Genomic DNA, 23,362 nt, shown 5'->3' on the forward strand with positions numbered 1-23,362 from the left:
TCCTTTATTCCCTTATATCACCACAAGAAATAGTAGTGATTCCTTATCTTGAGAACAGTGGCTCTCAAACATTTTGGTCTCAGGATCCCTTTGCACTTTAAAAAGTATAGAGAACTCCGGGTGCATAGGTGGTTCAGTGGTAGAATGCTTGCCTTGCATGCAGGAGACCCAGGTTTGATTCCTGGACCATGCACCGCCCCCAGCCCCGAAAATAAAGAAAAAAAAAAGTACAGAGAATTCCAAAGAGCTTTGATTTGAAAGGGTTATAACTATCAAGATTTACTACCATATTAAGAATTAAAACTTGGAAAAATTTAAAATATTAATTTAGTTTAAAAAATACTAAGCCCATTACAGTTAAGATAAATACCCTATTTTTTACTAAAAAAAATATTTTCCAAAACAAAATAAAACTTCAGAGAGAAAAGTATCAATATTCTACATTTTTTTCCCAAATATCCTTAGTGTCTGCCTTAATAGAAGACAGATGGGTCTTCCTATAGGTTTTCACATTCAATCTGTTGTGATATGTGTTAGGTTGAAATGTACGAAGACAATACTGCCTCATACGGATAAAGATATTGAAAAGTTAAGGATCTCACAGATCCCATGAAAGGGTTTTGGGAAACCCCTGAGTCCTCAGACACTTTTGAAAAGTTATTTAGAAAATACCTATTAAGTGTCTAACTCAAAGACAATCTTCATATTCACAAAGATAAGGTCAAATGAAATGTCAAAGCAAAAGTAAAACTATATATTGCTGAGTACAAACAGTAGTCCAAATGGCAAAATGAGCACAAATGCGGCTGTAGCATCACATCACACAACTGTCTCTTGAAAAGTAGAAGGGCAATAAAATGCTAATATTGCAGCTCAAAACATAACTCCACGTTTCAGCTATGCTTTCTATTATTCATAGTTGGGTTCTCTGACAAAGCACTGACTCCTAAAGGCTACCCCTTCATTTTCTTGTATGCAGACTCATATTCCACCTACCTACAGAACAAACCTGAAGTAATTCATTCCTTTAGCTACTAAGAGGGGGTAGGAAACATTTTGTCTCATAACCAAGAAGAGGCAGAATTACCCAAAAGAAATAGCACTAAAACTAGAAATCTGAAAATCACAGTTCTGTCATTCTATGTAAACTTGGCCAAATCAAACTCTTCAGACTTGTTTTTTCATATATTAAAAAAAGGGTGGGGGGGAAGGTCTGGCTTTTGCTATGTGGCTGCATATGGCATATATTCATTTCAGTCTTTTTCTAATATTGTTACCAGAATCATATTGCAAATTTTTCCTTTAAAAAAGAGGAATTGTTCTACACATTTTTTGGCACAAAAATTCCAAGCCTAAGAAAACTAGGCCTTAGTTTCTTAATCTGAGGTAATAGCTGCCTGCCAGTTTAGTAATAAAAGGACCAAATAAGGAATAAGATTACAAATAAGAAAGCATTCTATAAACCTGATAAACATCATAACAAATGTTCGGGGATTACTAATGGATGAAATATGGTAAATATTTTAAAGTTATAAGATGCCTATAACCCTAAGAACATAACTTGGTTAAAATTTGGTAAGTTTTAGTACTGGTTTTTTTCAAAACCACTTTGTCTCCTAAGTCAAACTATTAGCTTTTCCATGAAGCAGGCTGGTACTGTTAAAAACCATCAGACCGGACTCCCAAAAAAGAGGAGTTTTCAGAGCAATCCTGGGTAAGCATTTTATTTCTCTAAACGTCAGTCTTCTCATTTTTAAAAAGAAAGCCACTGAACCTGTGAATAAGATCTGAAAAAGTGAGGTCCTTTTAGTAATAAAATAAGCTTTCACCATCATTGTACTCCCTTCTCCCTTCCCAGTAACTTTAACTGAACTTCAAAGTAATTCAACATGCAGACTATGAGAATCTAAAAGAACTATCTCCCCACCCCACCCATCTTTCAAAACTTTAAGAGGGTTAAATTAACACCACCTAAATTCTACTGAACAGATAAATTTTGTATATTTTCCCCTAACCTGACATTTCTGGTCATGTATCTCTCCTCTGTGAGCCTAATGATCTGTACATACGTCTAACCACTGTTAAATTGTAACTATTGATATGTTTGTCTGTTTCCCCTTCAGGGATCTTAGGTAAATATCCCGCCTTTTTCCCAGAACTATTACAGTGTGTTGAAAAGTAATTATACCAACATTATACAAGGGAATATTAGATGAGGAGCATCACAACCAAAACCCAGAAAACCCACCTCCCAGTTTAGGTCAAACCCAATTATGCTGAATGTAAAGGTATACTTAAAAGTTTACGGATCTGAAGTCCTGAAATGCAGAAGGGCCAGCTTCTCCAGAACATCAACTAGTTCCATCCCCCTATCCCATATTATCTACAGCCCCTTTCAACATGAAAAAGTTAGAATGGGCATAGCCCAAATACCCCTAAATAGTGGGAGAAAGATCTAAGGTGATGGTGGAGTTATACAGAGAAGGTAGGGTTTAACAAATGAGTATAAATGCTGAATTATTTTACTGATATTTTAGTCTCAGTAAACTTAAGAGCAGCTAGAAGTAAAAACCTAAAATTGTGGAGGAACTGTAACCCATACCAAACTCTGAAATCTGTTCTATGACTAATTATTACGATGTACTTTGAAACGTATTGCTTTTTTGTATATGTTAAAGAAAAAAATGAGAAGCAGTAGTATAACAGAGAAGGTAAGATTTAACAAATGAGTATGACAGTTGAATCATTATATTGCTATTTCTTTCGGTCTTCAGTGTCTTGGGACAACTAAAAGAAAAAAAAAAAACCAAAAAATTGTGGAACTGTAACTCATACCAAACTTTAAGACAGCCCTCACACACATTCAGTACAAAATTTCCAAGTGTATATTACTGTCTTCTCTCTTCCTACATCCTAGACTAAGGGGCGCTACCTGCCAAAGTCCAAGCTCAGGATTTCACAAACCACGCTTAATTCAAACAAAAGATCACTAGGTAGTCTTCTTGCCTCCAAAATGTTCCAATTTAATCAAATCTCCACATTCCTTAAGAATCATTCTAAAACAGAGATTTGATGAAGTTACTCCTCTGCTTTAATTACTCTTCAGTATCCCAGGACCTACCACCCAAAAATATCTAAATAGTTCAGCATAGCAACAAAACCCCTTCTTAATATGAAGCCAACAAAGCTAGTTGAATTCAAAAGCGTTTCCTACTCTTCAATAATACTGAATATTCATAATTCCTCCAAACCTCATGTATTATCAAAGACAATAATTGTTTTTTCAATTTTGGCTACTTAATACCATTAGAAGCATCAAAGCTTTAATACAATTAATTTTGAGAAAGTACATGAAAAAGTTTACAGGAAAGTTTATGAAGACATTTTCAAAATGAGATATACCTCTTTCATAGTTGACTACTATCATGAATCTAACTTTTTTAAAAGGCAAATTGAGAAATTAAAGAAAATAGAAACATATATGAAGGCTCACACTGATAATTTCTTAAGATAACAATTATGAAAAAAAGGTCATCAGTTATAGGGCTCAAAGTAACTGCTGTTGCTAATTTTTGTCGCAAGGAGCACCAAATGACCTGTTGAACTGTATATTAATGCTTCTATAAGAGTTACAATCATTCAAACGGATTTCATATACAATAATGAATTCCACTTAAGATTTTATAAACAATTTTACATATAAATTTTTTATTGAGAAATATCTACATACGTAGTTCTATAATTATACAATCAATTGCTTACATCATCACATTGTTGTGCATTCTTCACCATAATCACTGCTAGAACATTTGTATCACTCCAGAAATAGAAATTTAAAAAAAAAGAACTCATACATTCCATTCTCCTTACCTCTCCCTCTCACTGACCCACAGTATTTCAATCTACCCAAGTTTTACCCTTTAGCTCTCTCTATTACTATTTTTTTATGTTTCCTTTTTTTTAAACTCATCTGTCCATATCCTGGATAAAAGGAGCATCAGGCACAATGTTTTCACAATCACACAATCACATTATAAAACTATATAGCTATACAGTTGTCTTCAAGAACCAAGACTACTGGAACACAGTTCAACAGTTTCAGGTACTTCCCTCTAGCAATTTCAAAACACCATGAACTACAAAGGGATATCTATATAATGCATAAGAATAATCTGCAGGATAACCTCTCTGCTCTATTTGAAATCTCTCAGCCACAGACTTTGTTTTGTCTCATTTCTCCCTTGCCCCTTTAGGTCAAGAAGGCTTTCTCATTCTGATGATGCGGGGTCCCAGCTCAACCCCGGGTGTCAGATCCCACATTGTCAGGGAGATTTAAACCCCTGGAAGTCATGCCCCACATGGGGGGCGGGGGGGGAGACAGTGAGTTCACCTGCCAAGTTGGCTTAGAGAGAGAGGCCACATCTGAGCAACAAAAGAGGCTCTCCGAGGGTGATTCTTAGACATAATTATAAGTAAGCTTAGCCTCTCCTTTGCAGGAATAAGCTTCTCAGAGGGAAGGCCCAAGACGAGGGCTCAGCCTATTGAATTGGTTGTCCCCTCCGTTTGCAAGAATATCTGGAATTCCCAAGATGAGAAAGTTTAATATTTACTCCTTTCTCCCCAGTCCCCCAAGGGGACTTTGTAAATACTTTTTTATTTTCTGCCCAAATTACTGTGCAGTGTATCGGGACATCATACTAATCAGGACAAATCAACAAGATCTCACACCCTATTCAAAATTCCATGTAATTATGGTGTTCAAGTAAACTGACCATACATGTTAAATTAGATAACGCGCTACCCAAAACATAAATTTTGCAGCAAATAAACATCTCTCCCTTTGATCTCACAGAGGCTGAAATTTGAAAATATGGGCCACATCATCCTTTACCCAGTATTGTGATATACCTTAGTTCTATCCAGATCAGCTTCATTCATATCTCTAGATGAAGTCTAGTCACTTTTTCAGCTTAACAGTTGCTAAATGCAGTAATGCTGACTTTCAGAGATTCAGGGCTCTAAGTCTGAGTCTCAGGTGTCATATAAATATCCAAAGTTTCAGGGAATGGCCAGGTTATATACAAATAGCTCAATATCTCAGAGTTTAGGTATATCAGTTACAACTCCTAAATATATGCTACTGCTGTAAGAGTTTACAGTCTAGGAACCTTTACAATAGGCCCCAATTTAATAACCCACACTCTCGATTTCAATCCTCTGAGTGTGTATATTATAGTTAGTCCACATGAGTGAGGCACGATATTTGTATTTTTATTTTTTACATTTCATTCAACATACTGTCCTTAAGGTTCATTCACCTAGTTGTATGACTTACAACTTCATTACTTCTTGTGGCTGCTCAGTAGTCCGTTGTTGTATAGACACCACAGTTCCCCCTTCCATTCGTCAGTCCTTGTAGCCTTAGTACCTATCAATTTTTACCTTGCCAATAAGCAATGGAAAATAAATACTTGGAAAATGTAGACACAGCAGCAAGGAGCAGAGAACAGTAAGATGCAGAAAATTATAGTATAGAGAATTAAAAAAAAAAAGACTAAAATTTACACTGACACACAACCACCTCCTCCTGCCACTTCTTGAAAAATGGCTAGTGAAAGTAAGAAAAAAAAAAAAAGAGGAACTACTTGCCAGAATGCAGATCATAACATCATAAAACAAATATATCTGAACTACTGAATTTCATAAATTCATAAAACAAATTTATCTGAACTACAACAAAATGCCCAAGTGGCTTTCAAACATATTCTTGTTAATATTAAGAAGGTCTCTAAGAGCAGCATTAGCTGTGTTCTGGAAAATAATTACTTCTGGTAATTAAAAATACGCACACAAAAACTACACATAGGAAGATAAACAATACAGAGTTATTTATAAAGTCAAACTATAAGAAACAACCTAAATGACACATTAAATCATAATTAAGTAAACTAAGGTATGTTAACTCAATAAAAATGGATTCCAGAACTTTCTAAAGTATAAAGAGTACACATTATTACCAAAAGTAACGGGATGGAGAGTGTGAAGATGACTTTTGTTTCACTTCAGAGCCTTCAGGTAAATTTTATTTTAACTATACGCAGAGATTATTTTAATAATTTAAGAAAAAGGACTATTTTTCCCCTTAGAAAGTAATGGACACGTCATAATAAAAGCATGATTAAAGCAAATTATAGATAGTCACATGATGGAATACCACGGTGCCACTGGAAAAAATAGGACTCTATTTAAGGAAATACTTATATGGGAGAATGTCCTGAATATCTGTTAACTGAAATATTAGTTTCAGTAACATGAATAATATGATGTCATCTATGCAAAAAATTACATATCTACATACACTATATGTTTATATTTACATACGGAGTCCTTGTAAGCGGTTAAAAGACTCACTTTGGTGTGTATGTCTATACTATTTAAGGTTTGTCTTAAATGAACATGTATTAACTTTTAATTTAAAAAGATCTGAAAATAAAACTGTGTTAAGATTTCCGGAGAAGATGGCGGCTTAGTAAGACGCGCGGATCTTAGTTTCTTCTCCAGGACAGCTACTAGGGGAGTAGAAACGATACAGAACAGCGCCCAAAGCCACAACAGAGATAAAAAAGACAGCGTACCCCATCCTGGAACAGCTGGCTGGCTGAGAGAAGCCGCTTGGGTGAGATCGCTGAGGCGCGCGGGTGGCGCTCCCTTCCCCCTTCCCGGGCGGGAGTAACTCCCTTCCCCCTTCCCGGGCCGGCTGGGAGAATTGGAGAGGTGGTCCCCTGAAACCGCGGCGGCTGGTGGCCACAACACGCGCGGCCCCCCGGACCAACTGAGAGAATTGGATTGGAAATCCCCAGGCCGGGAAGAACGGTGACGGGCGGGGGAGGCCCCTTCCAAAACCGTGACTCCCCGGGAACGTGCACTCTCCCGGGTGGGCCGCTGCCGCTGGCGCCCTCCCGCCACGCTTGTCGCCCGGGCCGACTAGGAAATTCGGACGGGCGCTTTCCCAGGCTGCGGCGGCCAGCAACCCTCCCTGCGTTCGGTCCCCGGGCCGGCTAGAACTCTTCCAAGCCGCTTCGGCTAGCGAACCTCCCGGACAGCGAGAGTTTTCCAAAGTTAAAGGTCCCACAGCACCTTTTACTGGTGGGACCCGCAGACAAACGTGTGCCACGAGCGCCACCTACTGGGCAGGATAAGAAAAACAGAACCCAGAGATTTCACAGAAAAATCTTCCTAACTTTTTGATCCAATACCCAGGGAAATCTGTCTAAATGCGCAGACGCCAACAGAAGATAACGGATCACGCTCAAATAATTGAAAATATGGCCCAGTCAAAGGAACAAACCAATAGTTCAAATGAGATACAGGAGCTGAGACAACTAATGCTGAATATACGAACAGAAATGGAAAACCTCTTCAAAAACGAAATCGATAAATTGAGGGAGGACATGAAGAAGACATAGGCTGAACAAAAAGAAGAAATAGAAAAACTGAAAAAACAAATCACAGAACTTATGGAAGTGAAGGACAAAGTAGAAAAGATAGAAAAAACAATGGATACCTACAATGATAGATTCAAAGAGACAGAAGATAGAATTAGTGATTTGGAGGATGGAACATCTGAATTCCAAAAACAAAGAGAAACTATCGGGAAAAGAATGGAAAAATTTGAACAGGGTATCAGGGAACTCAAGGACAATATGAACCGCACAAATATACGTATTGTGGGTGTCCCAGAAGGAGAAGAGAAGGGAAAAGGAGGAGAAAAACTAATGGAAGAAATTTTCACTGAAAATTTCCCAACTCTTATGAAAGACCTAAAATTACAGATCCAAGAAGTGCAGCGCACCCCAAAGAGATTAGACCCAAATAGGCGTTCTCCAAGACACTTACTAGTTAGAATGTCAGAGGTCAAAGAGAAAGAGAGGATCTTGAAAGCAGCAAGAGAAAAACAATCCATCACATACAAGGGAAACCCAATAAGACTATGTGTAGATTTCTCAGCAGAAACCATGGAAGCTAGAAGACAGTGGGATGATATATTTAAATTACTAAAAGAGAAAAACTGCCAACCAAGACTCCTATATCCAGCAAAATTGTCCTTCAAAAATGAGGAAGAAATTAAAACATTCTCAGACAAAAAGTCACTGAGAGAATTTGTGACAAAGAGACCAGCTCTGCAAGAAATACTGAAGGGAGCACTAGAGTCAGAACCGAAAAGACAGAAGAGAGAGGTATGGAGAAGAGTGTAGAAAGAAGGAAAGTCAGATATGATATATATAATACAAAAGGCAAAATGGTAGAGGAAAATATTATCCAAACAATAATAACACTAAATGTTAATGGACTGAATTCCCCAATCAAAAGACATAGATTGGCAGAATGGATTAAAAAACAGGATCCTTCTATATGCTGTCTACAGGAAACACATCTTAGACTCAAAGATAAACATAGGTTGAAAGTGAAAGTTTGGGAAAAGATATTTCATGCAAATAACAACCAGAAAATAGCAGGAGTGGCTATACTAATATCCAACAAATTAGACTTCAAATGTAAAACAGTTAAAAGAGACAAAGAAGGACACTATATACTAATAAAAGGAACAATTAAACAAGAAGACATAACAATCATAAATATTTACGCACCGAACCAGAATGCCCCAAAATACGTGAGGAATACACTGCAAACACTGAAAAAGGAAATAGACACAAATACCATAATAGTTGGAGACTTCAATTCCCCACTCTCATCAATGGACAGAACATCTAGACAGAGGATCAATAAAGAAATAGAGAATCTGAATATTACTATAAATGAGCTAGACTTAACAGACATTTATAGGACATTACATCCCACAACAGCAGGATACACCTTTTTCTCAAGTGCTCATGGATCATTCTCAAAGACAGACCATATGCTGGGTCACAAAGCAAGTCTTAACAAATTTAAAAAGATTGAAATCATACACAACACTTTCTCGGATCATAAAGGAATGAAGCTGGAAATCAATAATAGGCGGAATGCCAGAAAATTCACAAATACGTGGAGGCTCAACAACACACTCTTAAACAACGAGTGGGTCAAAGAAGAAATTGCAAGAGAAATTAGTAAATACCTCGAGGCAAATGAAAATGAAAACACAACATATCAAAACTTATGGGACGCAGCAAAGGCAGTGCTAAGAGGGAAATTTATTGCCCTAAATGCCTATATCAGAAAAGAAGAAAAGGCAAAAATGCAGGAATTAACTGTTCACTTGGAAGAACTGGAGAAAGAACAGCAAACTAATCCCAAAGCAAGCAAAAGGAAAGAAATAACAAAGATCAGAGCAGAAATAAATGAAATTGAAAACATGAAAACAATAGAGAAAATCAATAAGACCAAAAGTTGGTTCTATGAGAAAATCAATAAGATTGATGGGCCCTTATCAAGATTGACAAAAAGAAGAAGAGAGAGGATGCAAATAAATAAGATCAGAAATGGAAGAGGAGACATAACTACTGACCTCACAGAAATAAAGGAGGTAATAACAGGATACTATGAACAACTTTACGCTAATAAATACAACAATTTAGAGGAAATGGACGGGTTCCTGGAAAGACATGAACAACCAACTTTGACTCAAGAAGACATAGATAACCTCAACAAACCAATCACAAGTAAAGAAACTGAATTAGTCATTCAAAAGCTTCCTAAAAAGAAAAGTCCAGGACCAGATGGCTTCACATGTGAATTCTACCAAACGTTCCAGAAAGAATTAGTACCAACTCTCCTCAAACTCTTCAAAAAAATCGAAGCGGAGGGAAAGCTACCTAATTCATTCTATGAAGCCAACATCACCCTCATACCAAAACCAGGCAAAGATATTACAAAAAAAGAAAACTACAGACCAATCTCTCTAATGAATATAGATGCAAAAATCCTCAATAAAATTCTAGCAAATCGTATCCAACAACACATTAAAAGAATTATACATCATGACCAAGTAGGATTCATCCCAGGTATGCAAGGATGGTTCAACATAAGAAAATCAATTAATGTAATACACCATATCAACAAATCAAAGCAGAAAAATCACATGATCATCTCAATTGATGCAGAGAAGGCATTCGACAAGATTCAACATCCTTTCCTGCTGAAAACACTTCAAAAGATAGGAATACAAGGGAACTTCCTTAAAATGATAGAGGGAATATATGAAAAACCCACAGCTAATATCATCCTCAATGGGGAAAAATTGAAAACTTTCCCCCTAAGATCAGGAACAAGACAAGGATGTCCACTATCACCACTATTATTCAACATCGTGTTGGAGGTTCTAGCCAGAGCAATTAGACAAGAAAAAGAAATACAAGGCATCAAAATTGGAAAGGAAGAAGTAAAACTATCACTGTTTGCAGACGATATGATACTATACGTCGAAAACCCGGAAAAATCCACAACAAAACTACTAGAGCTAATAAAGGAGTACAGCAAAGTAGCAGGTTACAAGATCAACATTCAAAAATCTGTAGCATTTCTATACACTAGTAATGAACAAGCGGAGGGGGAAATCAAGAAACGAATCCCAGTTACAATTGCAACTAAAAGAATAAAATACCTAGGAATAAATTTAACTAAAGAGACAAAAAACCTATATAAAGAAAACTACAAGAAACTGTTAAAAGAAATCACAGAAGACCTAAATAGATGGAAGGGCATACCGTGTTCATGGATTGGAAGACTAAATATAGTTAAGATGTCAATCCTACCTAAATTGATTTACAGATTCAATGCAATACCAATCAAAATCACAACAACTTATTTTTCAAAAATAGAAAAACCAATAAGCAAATTTATCTGGAAGGGCAGGGTGCCCCGAATTGCTAAAAACATCTTGAGGAAAAAAAACGAAGCTGGAGGTCTTGCGATGCCGGACTTTAAGGCATATTATGAAGCCACAGTGGTCAAAACAGCATGGTATTGGCATAAACATAGATATATCGACCAATGGAATCGAATAGAGTGCTCAGATATAGACCCTCTCATCTATGGACATTTGATCTCTGATAAGGCAGTCAAGCCAACTCACCTGGGACAGAACAGTCTCTTCAATAAATGGTGCCTAGAGAACTGGATATCCATATGCAAAAGAATGAAAGAAGACCCATCTCTCACACCCTATACAAAAGTTAACTCAAAATGGATCAAAGATCTAAACATTAGGTCTAAGACCATAAAACAGTTAGAGGAAAATGTTGGGAGATATCTTATGGATCTTACAACTGGAGGAGGTTTTATGGACCTTAAACCTAAAGCAAGAACACTGAAGAAGGAAATAAATAAATGGGAGCTCCTCAAAATTAAACACTTTTGTGCATCAAAGAACTTCATCAAGAAAGTAGAAAGACAGCCTACACAATGGGAGACAATATTTGGAAATGATATATCAGATAAAGGTCTAGTATCCAGAATTTATAAAGAGATTGTTCATCTCAACAACAAAAAGACAGCCAACCCAATTACAAAATGGGAAAAAGACTTGAACAGACACCTATCAGAAGAGGAAATACAAATGGCCAAAAGACACATGAAGAGATGCTCAATGTCCCTGGCCATTAGAGAAATGCAAATCAAAACCACAATGAGATATCACCTCACACCCACCAGAATGGCCATTATCAACAAAACAGAAAATGACAAGTGCTGGAGAGGATGCGGAGAAAGAGGCACACTTATCCACTGTTGGTGGGAATGTCAAAAGGTGCAACCACTGTGGAAGGCAGTTTGGCGGTTCCTCAAAAAGCTGAATATAGAATTGCCATACGACCCAGCAATACCACTGCTGGGAATCTACTCAAAGGACTTAAGGGCAAAGACACAAACGGACATTTGCACACCAATGTTTATAGCATCGTTATTTACAATTGCAAAGAGATGGAAACAGCCAAAATCTCCATCAACAGAAGAGTGGCTAAACAAACTGTGGTATATACATACGATGGAATACTATGCAGCTTTAAGACAGGATAAACTTATGAAGCATGTAATAACATGGATGGACCTAGAGAACATTATGCTGAGTGAGTCTAGCCAAAAACTAAAGGACAAATACTGTATGGTCCCACTGATGTGAACAGACATTCAAGAATAAATTTGGAATATGTCATTGGTAACAGAGTCCAGCAGGAGGTAGAAACAGGGTAAGATAATGGGCAATTGGAGTTGAAGGGATACAGACTGTGCAACAGGACTAGATACAAAAACTCAAAAATGGACAGCACAATAATACCTAATTGTAAAGTAATCTTGTTAAAACACTGAATGAAGCTGCATCTGAGCTATTGGTTTTTGTTTTGTTTTGTTTTGTTTTGACTTTACTATTATTAGTTTTATTTTTGTCGCTATATTAACATTCTATATCTTTTTCGGTTATGTTGCTAGTTCTTCTAAACCGATGCAAATGTACTAAGAATTGATGATCATGCATCTATGTGATGGTGTTAAGAATTACTGATTGCATATGTAGAATGGTATGATTTCTAAATGTTGGGTTAATTTCTTTTTTTCCGTTAATTAAAAAAAAAAAAAAGAGAGAAGGGGTAATTGGAGCTGAAGGGATACAGACTGTACAACGGGACTGGATATAAAAACTCAGAAATGGACAGCACAATACTACCCAATTGTAATGCAATTATGTTAAAACACTGAATGAAGCTGCATGTGAGGTATAGGGTTTTTTTTTTTCTTTCTATTAATGTTTGAATTCTTATTCTGTTGTCTTTTTATTTCTTTTTCTAAATCGATGCAAAGGTACTAAGAAATGATGAATATGCAACTATGTGATGTTATTAAGAATTACTGATTGTACATGTAAAAAAAAAACTGTGTTAAATTAACAAATCAGGCTTAAAATATAAATATCTCTGATAACGATAATCACATGGGAAAATATAAATACCACTACTATCATATTTTTTATTTATAACTCCATTTCTACTTCCTACAGGCTTTAAAAGGCATACACACAAAATGTAATGATGAATCAATAGTTTCGGACTCAAATTATAAACATATAATTTGTGAAAAGAATTACAAAAAGGTAGAGGGGCACAGTGGCACAGGGAAATAGTTTGTTTGCTACTAAAGTTACAAAGCAAATGAGACTGTTATAGATAAAGCATGTTAAATTTAAGCCCCATGCTAACTACACAAAGAAAATATCAGAAAATAGACAAAATAACAGAGACTAGAAAGTAGAGTACATGTATCAGGCGCAGAGAGAACAGGTAATGAGAAGTTAACTCCCAATAAGAGCATGCTTACTGCGTGAAGGGAAAGTTCTAAAAATAGCTAGTGGTGAGGGTAATAGACCATTACAAATGTAATTAATCCCACTGAATGGTATACTTGGGAGGGGATGGGATGAGAGGATTTCTATTACAAATATCTTTCTACAATTAACAAAAAAAAGAGAGAAACTCAAGATAACGACAATTAAATGCAATACATGGTCCAGGATAGGATGTAAGAATGGGGTAGAAAAAACCCAAAAAGACATTATTGGGATATAAGAAAAAAAAAAAGGAATATAGAATGCAAGCTTTATATACACATTAAATTCTTTGAACTTGATAACTGCACTTACGGTGATTATGTAAGTGACTATCCTTCTTCATAGAAATGTACATTGAGATATTATGTGCTCAAGAAATATGATGTGTGCAACCTGCTTTGAAATGTTCAGAAAGATAGGTAGGTAGGTAGATAGAATGATAGACTGATAAACAGATGGCATGACAAAGGTGGCAAAATATTAAAAATCTGTGGATCTGGGTATCTGGGGTGACTGGGGGTACGCTGGAATACCCTGTATGGCGGCTGTATTATTTTTTATCCGTCCTGTAAATCTGAGATTATTCCAACATTTTTTAAAGTATTTATAGCAGCCATATTCATAAACGCCAATTATCCAAACAGCCACTGTTTTAGTTTCTCAACTACTAAAACAAATATCATACAATGGGTGGGCTTAACAACAAGAATTTACTGGTTCACAGTTTCAGAGGATAGAAGGCTTGCCTCCCTTTGGGTCTGTATCTTTTGGCTGGCGGGCTATCTTTCGTGGTCCTTGGCTTTTCCGTCACATGGCAATGCACACTGACGCCTCTTGCTTCTCCCATGGCTTCTATTCTATGGCCAATTTCCTTTGCTTATAAGGACTTCAGTCATATTGGATTAAGGCCCATCTTCATTCAATTTGGGCACACTTAACGAATAAGATCTTCAAAGGTCCTATTTACGAATGGGTTCACACCTGTGGGACTTCGGGTTGGGACTTAAACATACCTTTAAGAGGGACATGATTCAATCCACACAGCCATCAACCAGAGAACGAACAAACTGTATTCTTACAATGGAATATTATTCAGCAATAAATAAGCTACCAAAGGAGCAACAATATGGACGAATGCAGTAACGTGGGACATAAAAGAGTACATAATACATTATTCCACTTAAATAATCTAAACAGACAAAATTAATCTATGGTTACAGAATTTAGAAAGTGGCTGCCTTTTGGGAGAGGGGGGAGGGATGTGTGGAAAGGGACAGGGAAACTTTCTAGATAATGTTCTAGATTTTGGGGGTGTTGGGCATTACAGAGATGTATACAACTGTCAAAACCAACTGATCACTAAAGATCTGTTCACTCTAATTTTATGTTAATTATAAACTTGTTTACACAGCAGCACTATTCGTCCAGTTTCTCAATAAGGGATGGTTAAATAAATTATACTGTATCCATTACATTAAGACATTATGCAGCCTTGTATTTTAAAAAAAGGCAAGTCTTTCATGTAGTATATACAATGATCTCCAAGTATACTACCAATTGTGTATAAAAGGAGAGGGAATACATATACATATTTGCTTGTATATGGATAAAGTATCTGTGGAAGTATGATAGAGTAACAGATTCAGAAATTTTTCCATTATTTCACACACACATACACAAAAATAAAATCCCAATTTAAAAATAAACTTTTACCTTCTTCAGAAGTTGACTATAAACTGAAAAGGATTTTCCACAGAAATAAGGTAGTAAGAGGTAAGAAGGGTAGGAAGTAGAAAGGGTTTACACCAACACTACCTGTTCATTTCTCTTATTCATTCTCTTTCCTCTAGTATAAACTAAGAAGAAAATAAAACTTCTAGAAGCCATTTAGCTCAATATTTATACAACAAACACAGGAATATCTTATTTTTCATTTCGCTAACAATACTGTCTCTTGGTTTATACATATAAAATAATTTTATTTGAGAAGTATTATAAGCTACAGATAAAAATGCTAAAAAATACAGAAAATGCTGATCGCATTTTAACTATTCAGCACTTGGAGGGAAAAACCAAATGAGGTTGTGGCAGTAAATGCATAATAAAGGTCAACTCATCAAAAGCAAAGGGGTGAGGGTGCACAGGTGGTTCAGTGATAGAATGTTAGCCTGTGATGTGAGAGTCCTGGGTTCAATTTCCAGTCCATTCACCAAAAAAAAAAAAATAAGTAAAGGGATGAAGAGGGTAATAAAAAACATTTTAGCCAAAAATTATAGAACATTAATCCTCCTAACAGCTGTAAAATTCATCTGATAATAGGATTATCATGTATAATTTTCTTTCATGTTCCATGGAAGCCTGCAATCTCGCATACAGCAGTATTCAATATGAATACTCTTCAATATCCCCACCAAAATTAACAAACTACCTGAATTAAACTCAAGTTTTACATAATCTGATGGTGCTATAAAGTAAAAAAAGAAAGAAATAGTGATTCATCTTCAAATTGCTCACATCCATGTTTCTCTGAAATACAATAAAACTTAAGGCATAGTAAGATGGAATTTTATAGTTTTATACAAATGATTGCCTTTTTCCTCTGTTTAGGTCATGAGTACACAAACTAGAAATTTCAACTACTGCATTTAATACTCAGGAGCATACCATGCACAAGACATCTAAATCTACAATTCGGAGTCTGTTTCCAAGAATCCTAGACTCGAATAAAGAAGATAAAAAAGAGTAACAATGACTAAGTAAGTGTGCAAATAATGTGTATCACAAATGATACAAACAAGTGCTGGGGAGGAGAGCCGTGGAGAGGTGGTCACTGATTACAGCTGGGTAGATCACAGATGGCTTTCTGGAAGAACTGGCATCTCATCGTTTATCTTTGATTTCAACATATACGAAGGAAATGGAGAAAGGCAGTATATATCATAATGTACAACGCTCTGGAATCAAAAATGTTTTGCATTCTGTCTCCATTACTTACAAGCTATGTGTGGAATTCATTACTTTAACTTAACCCTTGTAAGAGTCAATTTCCTAATCTTTAAAATTGAGGTAGCAGAACCCATTCCACATACAATGAATGCACAATGATTGGCATACAGTAAACACTGAATGAATGTTACTTGTTACTACTTAAAGTGGGAAAAAAAAGGACAATAAAAGCAAAGTGACAGAGAATCACAATCAAGGTTCACTTTTGAAATTTAGAATAAAAAAGTTGGAATAAATAAACTGGAAAGATAATCTGAATGAAATCAGAGTTCTGAAAGCCAAGCTAAAAAGTGTACAATTTTATTAACGAGAAATCCTTAAGGTTTTTATCAAGCAATATATCAACAAAGTTTAAAATCCATGTTGGAAAAATTGAAAGGCAGAGAGAACTGGAGATTGGGAGGTTTGTTAAAAAACTGCAGTGGTTTAGAAAAAGAGTGTGAGGCTCTTTACCAGGCAATGGAATTAGAACTTAATGATTAAGTGAATGGGAAGTGGCAAGTAGAGGCAGCAGTAGTAAAAAAATAAAATTTCAAGCCTAGATAATTTGGAGAAATGGTAATTTACGGATCCAGAGAACACTTATTTTCAGAAATGTAGTCTGAATTTCATGTGACAGATGAAGATGGCTATGACGCTAACAACTGGAGATAAAAATTAAAGGTTTTGAAGAGTGGATAAATGTAAACATACTATACGGAAAAATAAATACATAGAGGATCTTGCTTGGAGTCTACTAACAGGCTCAAGAGGTTGAAGACTACTGAAATTCAATAAAAATTTTCAAGTACATGCAACATTCTAGGAAAGAGTCTTCAATAAAACTCTCAAAAGATCTACAACACACACAAAAAAGATTTTAAGAATGACACACAAAACTTGGTAGGTGAATTCATTGCCCACCCCACCCCCGCCCCCTATGTGGGACATTATGTGGGGTGTAAATCTCACTGGCAACGTGGCACATGACTCCTGGGGATGAGACAGGACTGAACCTCCTAACTCTGAGAAAGCCTTCTTGACCAAAAGGGGGAAAAGAGAGATGAGACAGAATAAAGTTTCAGTGGCTGAGAGATTTCAAACAGTGTCAAGAGGTTATCTTGGAGACTATTCTTATGCATTATACAGATATATAATAGTTTTGGTGTATTAAAGTGGCTAGCGGGAAGTATCCAAAACTGTTGAACTGCATTCCAGTAGCCTTGATTCTTGAGTGTTACTGTATAACTATATAACTTTTACCATGTGACCATGTGATTGAGAAAATCCTGTTTTCACAAAAGCGAAAATGTGGTTGACACTGCCTTTATCCAGGCTGTGGACAAATGAGTAAAAATAAGGACCAAAAAAATAAATAAATAAAGCAGGAGGAGGATAAGGGGTAAAAAAGATGGGCAGATCGCAATTCTAGTGGTCAATGAGAGAGAGGGGTAAAGGGTATTGGACATAAGTTGTCTTTTTTTTCTCTTTTTTGGGAGTGATGGCAAATGTTCCGAAACTGAGCATGGTGATGAATACACAACTATAGGATATTGTGAGCCAGGAATTATATACTTTGGATGGACTGTAAGGTGCATGAAGATATTTGCAAGAAAAATATTTTTTTTTAAATAATGACTGGGATAGATTAGAATAGAATCCACCCACGGGAATGAGTTGAGATGTTAGGAGTAGAAATAACTGAGAGAGGGGAAACAAAGACATAGGAACAGAACTTCAAAACACACCATTAGAAGGCAGAGGAATGAACAAAAAGGGAATAGGACTCATTTAAGAAGAACTAAAGTATTAGAGATTCAAGACAAATAAGTTAAAAAAAACAAGGAGTATCAACAATGTCTTATGCAGTAAGTCAAAGGGTATAAAACATATAAAGTCTTGGGATTTACACTAAACATTCGCTGATAACACTGAGGTCAAAAACTTTGACTACAAGTAAGATGAAACAACATTACAAGACATTAAGAAGTAAATGGTTGGAGGCAAATAAAATACAAATTAATGGTTAACTATTTCAAAATTTACCAGTGAAAGGAAAAGCCAGCAAGACGATAACTAGAATATAGTGTTTTTGTTTGTTTGTTTTGCTTTTTGCTGTCATTTTTGCTGAGTCTTTTACTTTCTTAAGAAAAGGGAAACTGACTCATTAGGTCAAGAGGAGGGAGAAAGGGAAAAATCGAAAGTGGGAAATGGGATCAAAACTTCAGGAGTAAAAAGGTCAACCATCTTGCAAATCCAAAAGAATAGTTCTTCCTATAAGATAGGAACAAAAATAAATGTCAGTGCCATGAGAAAGGTACAGTGACAAATGTGGATGAAGTGAAATGCACTACAAAAACACCAGAGGTTTCTCTCATAAATTTGTAAAGCACTGATAACCATGATGCTTTAGAACAGAGACTGCTCCTCTGCAACATGAGCAGCTAATATTAAAATGTAATAGCAAAACGTAGCACACAGTAAAAGAACAGAACATACTAGGAAGCTGTATGAAGTAAATAGTAAATTAAGAAAATGGATTCTGGAGGGAAAAGAGTCCAAGTTTAAATCAGTATTTAGTCACAAGCTAAAACCTAGACTTTGGATATTTTAACTTCAGCTTCAATGTCTCTGTTCCAGCACCTACAAAATGGAGATAATGCTTACCTCAAAGAACTCTGAGAATATATACAAAGCTTTTACAACAACACATACAACTATTAAGTGGTAGTGATATCAGTAATAGAAGTGACGATAGTAACAAAAGCAACAGCAATAATGTAACCTCTGTTTTTAATCAACCTGTGTTTAAGAAAGGAGGGAAAGGCTTAAATATGGTTCATTCAATCCTCTCAACTACCAATAGATAGGAGTATAATTCTTCCTACCATAGCAATAAAGAAAAGGGAGATTCATTTGTCTAGATCATTCTACTAATAAATGGCAGAGTTAAGATTTGAATACTGATCTGTACGGACGCAAAGCTTGTTTTCTTTCCACTTCACAACACTACCTCTACAGCACTTCAACAGTGAAGGATACACTAATCAGGTCTTTATTACCAAACTCATGCAATCTGGACAAGCCATTATATTTATCTGCCTCTCAATTTATTTCCTGAAAAATTAAAGGGTTTGATTAGATATTGAAGTTTCCCTTCAGTTAAAAAATGATTGTATTTAGTGATGTGTAAGCCCATAAAAAGTCTTAAAATATTTCAGAAATACTTTGTTTAAAAAAAAAATTCAACAGGACTGTACATTAGCAAAAAGAAATGAATATTAGAGGAAAGACCAACATCTAGTTTACTACTAGCAAGTCAGATGAAACAAATTGTCTGTGGGAATAAAATGTAAGTATTTCAAGATGATAATTTTAACACCTATATTTTCCATAATTTATGAAAAAGAAAACTAAGAATGATGATATATATATCTACAACACTTATCATAGTAATAAAAAAAATACAATTTATTTCATGCTGAAATTGCAACCAGGTGGATTTTTTTTAATCAATCTGAAAACTCTCCTGCCCTGAAACCTTTCACCAACTTCCCACTATACTTCAATATCTAAAACCTTAACATGGGTCAACAAAGCCCTGTATGATCTGGCTCCTCTCTGGAGCTCTCCAATGCCATGCTTCCCCTTATTCCTTTTTAATTTCTTTCAATTCTCCAAAGCACTTTTCTTCTTTAATTTTAGGGCCTTCATACAATTAATTTTTCAAAACCTAGAATACTCCTACTATTTCCCATTCCATTCTTTTGTTCCAGAAAACTGTTCTTCATCATGCAAGCCTAAGATGAAATGCTACCATGCTAAGGAAGCCTTTCCTGACCTATCCATACATACATATGGCAGCATTCTGAACTTCACAACATTCACTATACTCGATTTGTTCAACATGTCTTCCTGATGAATGGTAAACAATAAGATGACAGTAATTTCATGACTTCTTTCCTATCTTTTCCCCAATATGCAGCACAATGATTAGCATAGAGTAAGCAAGGTAGGTGTTCAGTAAGTTTGCTGAATTAATACATTCAAAATGTGGGATAAGTTCAAAACCATGAGATACTTGACTAGCCCACAGGAGCTAAAAAGTTGCTATACAACTTTTGAGTCACACCTTACTCTTAGTCCTTCAAATGTTCCTTCCTCAAACACGTGATACTCTGGGATTACAGTTTTAATGTAAAGCAAAAACATCCCTTTAAATAACAAACACAAGTTTCACAAAACTAAGGTTAGAAATCATTTGTTTTAAACAATTGGGATTAGCTTTTGTAAGTCATCACCTAAAATAACCTACCTGAGAAGCAATTAAAGGTACAGAAACTTGGCTAAGGGCTCAATTTTACGACAGTAATGTATACTGTAAAAAGACCAATCCCATTTCCTACCATTCCTCTACTAGTGGTGTCATATTTATTCCAACAGTAATGACTGCTGCACTACAGCCATCAGATAAACTATATGATATCTGGACTTTCCTTTATAAAAACTAAAGAAAAATCACAAGCATACACACTAAGTAGCTATAAATTTTCTTTCAGGTTAGTGAAAAAAAGTAGTGAAGCTGATCAGTAATTTTAAAACTGAAGGCTTAAAAAGAGGAACACAATTTCAAATCAAAACATTTTGAAGTTATTTACCTAATATTTAGGAGGTGCTTATTACACAGCAAGCAGTATTTCAAGATTTTCTTTATATGATTATTTCTCCCACTTTAGAGATGAAGAAAGTGAGGCACTGAGTTAAGTAATTTACCCATTATTATACAACTAATAGCAAAGCTGGCCTGCCATACTGGCTTTAGAGTCTTCCTTCTCATAAAACCACTACACTATACCGCCCATTCTCTCTCCAATCCACTGAAATAGAGCATCTATCTGCACCCCTCTACTCCAATGAAACTCTTTTGCAAAGATCATCAGTAACCTCCACCAAACAAAGGGACACTTAGCTGCCTCCATCTTTTTTATGCACTCTGCAGCATAGCATTCCATTAAGATGACATTCCCTTCTTTTGTAAATACATTTATTTTTTTCTTCAGTGACATACCATCTCCCAGTTTTCCTACCTCAGTCCTGGGCCCTCTTCCCTATCTATACATTCTCCCTAGGAAATATCCCATAGTCCTTTAAATACTAGTGACTAACTCCAAATCTTCAAGTCCTTTTGAGTTTTAGATTCATCTGGTCAACTATTTCACTTAGATGTGTAAACCCCTCATACATAATGAACAAACCTATTCACCCTTTCATCCTCCTCTCACTCTGTTCTCTCTCAGCCTTTTGTATTACCACCCATCCAGTTGCTTAGGCTAACCTTTTAGATATCATCCTTGACTTCCCTTTCCCTCATTTCCCACATCCAATCCATCAGTAAGCTACTGAATATACATATGAAATCTATATGGTTGTGTCTCCACTGTTAACTCTAATGAAAACTACCATCATTTCTGCCTGTGATATCCTTCAGAATGGTCTCCTCGCTTCCATTCTTATTTCCTTATTCTCCACAAAGCAGACAGAGGTAAAACAAAGATCAGATCATTCCTTGGCTACTTTAAATCTCCTACCTTTCCATTAAGCTTTCAATAAACTCCAAACTCTTAACTATGGTGTTAAAGACCCTTTATCATTGGTCTCTACCTATTTTTCCAAGTCCATGTACTTGCAGTCTCTGTTACTAGGAGATTCCTTGCAGCCACAATGGCCTTTTCTTTCTTCACGGAACATTTCAGGTTCATTTCTGCTGTAGGGCCTTTGTACTTGCTATTCCTTACTTCTGCAAAGAACATTCTCTCCTTAAACTTTCACACAGGTAGCCCCTTTTCTTCAAGTATTTCATAAATGTCACCTGTTCTGAAAGGCCATCCCTGACCATCCAATGTGAGCCCCCACTTCAATCACTCTTTTACGTGACCCTCTATCAGTATTACTATCTTCATAGGGTATATTATCCGAAATTATCTCTTTTATTATTACATCTTTCCTTCTTTGGAATTTAAATGCTCTATCTCTAAAATTACAAAATAGGAGCTCGATAAATTAATTAATTATTTATAAATTCCCCATTGCATTTTAAATTGTTTTAATGCGTCAACCAATTCAGATAAAGCACCTGTTCCACGATATATTTTGTGTGTATTAATAGATAACTTATTAAAACACTCCTTACATTTTCCAATTTAAGACATTTCTGCACTCTGAAGCACCACAGTCCATCTACAGTATTCCACTCGAAACTACTAAATATTCCATATGGATAGACTGAATTTTCTTCCTCCCCTCGAACAAATGGGTAGGCAGAAAAGTGGGATTTTACTGGGCACCGCAGCACCTGTTACATCTTCAATCAACTGAGAGAGGTGGCGTGGAACCAGAAAGCACATGGGAGACGTGGCCTTTTTTCAGAGATTGCATTTAAGTAAAATAAGAGTGATTTAGACTACAACTGTCTTAATTACTAGTAAGGGCCGTTCATTTCAATTAAAGAAACAGGGTAAAATAGTCTGTGAGCAGATTATGCCCGGATTCACCAAAAGAAAGAAAACATAGCGATTTTTAGGGCCCTCGGCAAATATAGGTATATACGTGGAGGTTGGGGTCTGTCTACACATAATGAGAAAGCAAGAGCGAGGGACACGGGTTCAAGAACCAGCTCAGAGATGAGAAAGGTCAGCTGAGGCTCTCAACCTGGGAGCAAAGGTGGAGGGGAAGAGAGGCTCTCTGGGGTATCCCCAACCTGGGAGTAAGGGTAGAGGGGAGGAGAGACCTCCGTTTACCGCTTCGGCCTCCACCGCAGGCACTAGGGGAAACAGCATAGATCTGTATCCACCTATTTCCCACTGCTATCCCTACAAGGAGATATCCCCGGGATACTTACATAGGCTCCAGAGTCTTGCTGAGCCAGGACTTGAGTGCTTCGAAGTTTTCAATGATCATTTTAGAAACCATCCACAGCGGCCCCGAGGCCCGTCACACTCCTCAGCCCGCCCAGGTCGCGGCCGCTACAGTGGCCGCTGCCCCCGCCCCCTCCTCCGCGCG

The 23,362-nt window shown here is 36.4% G+C and overlaps 1 protein-coding gene and 1 non-coding gene across 14 annotated transcripts in view; one reads left to right on the top strand and one right to left on the bottom strand.

The window, feature by feature from the left end:
* The window catches only part of RBM26 (RNA binding motif protein 26), a 96,950-nt gene extending 73,609 nt beyond the window's left edge, over window positions 1-23,341 (bottom strand). For 10 of the 13 annotated variants that reach the window (XM_077158503.1, XM_077158502.1, XM_077158507.1 and 7 more), the window contains exon 1: window positions 23,202-23,341. In XM_077158503.1, the coding sequence (XP_077014618.1) occupies window positions 23,202-23,272 (71 nt within the window). In that variant the 5' untranslated portion in view covers window positions 23,273-23,341. Of the gene's footprint in view, window positions 1-21,891; window positions 23,171-23,201 lie in introns of those variants that run through there. The other 3 variants (XM_077158506.1, XM_077158500.1, XM_077158501.1) reach the window with 2 other exon arrangements.
* TRNAA-UGC (transfer RNA alanine (anticodon UGC)) lies at window positions 123-193 on the top strand. The gene has a single exon. It is a non-coding gene; the product is annotated as a tRNA-Ala (tRNA).
* Window positions 23,342-23,362: the final 21 nt, after the last annotated feature.

This window comes from Tamandua tetradactyla, chromosome 4 (assembly GCF_023851605.1).
Source record: "Tamandua tetradactyla isolate mTamTet1 chromosome 4, mTamTet1.pri, whole genome shotgun sequence".
Lineage (NCBI taxonomy): Eukaryota > Metazoa > Chordata > Mammalia > Pilosa > Myrmecophagidae > Tamandua > Tamandua tetradactyla.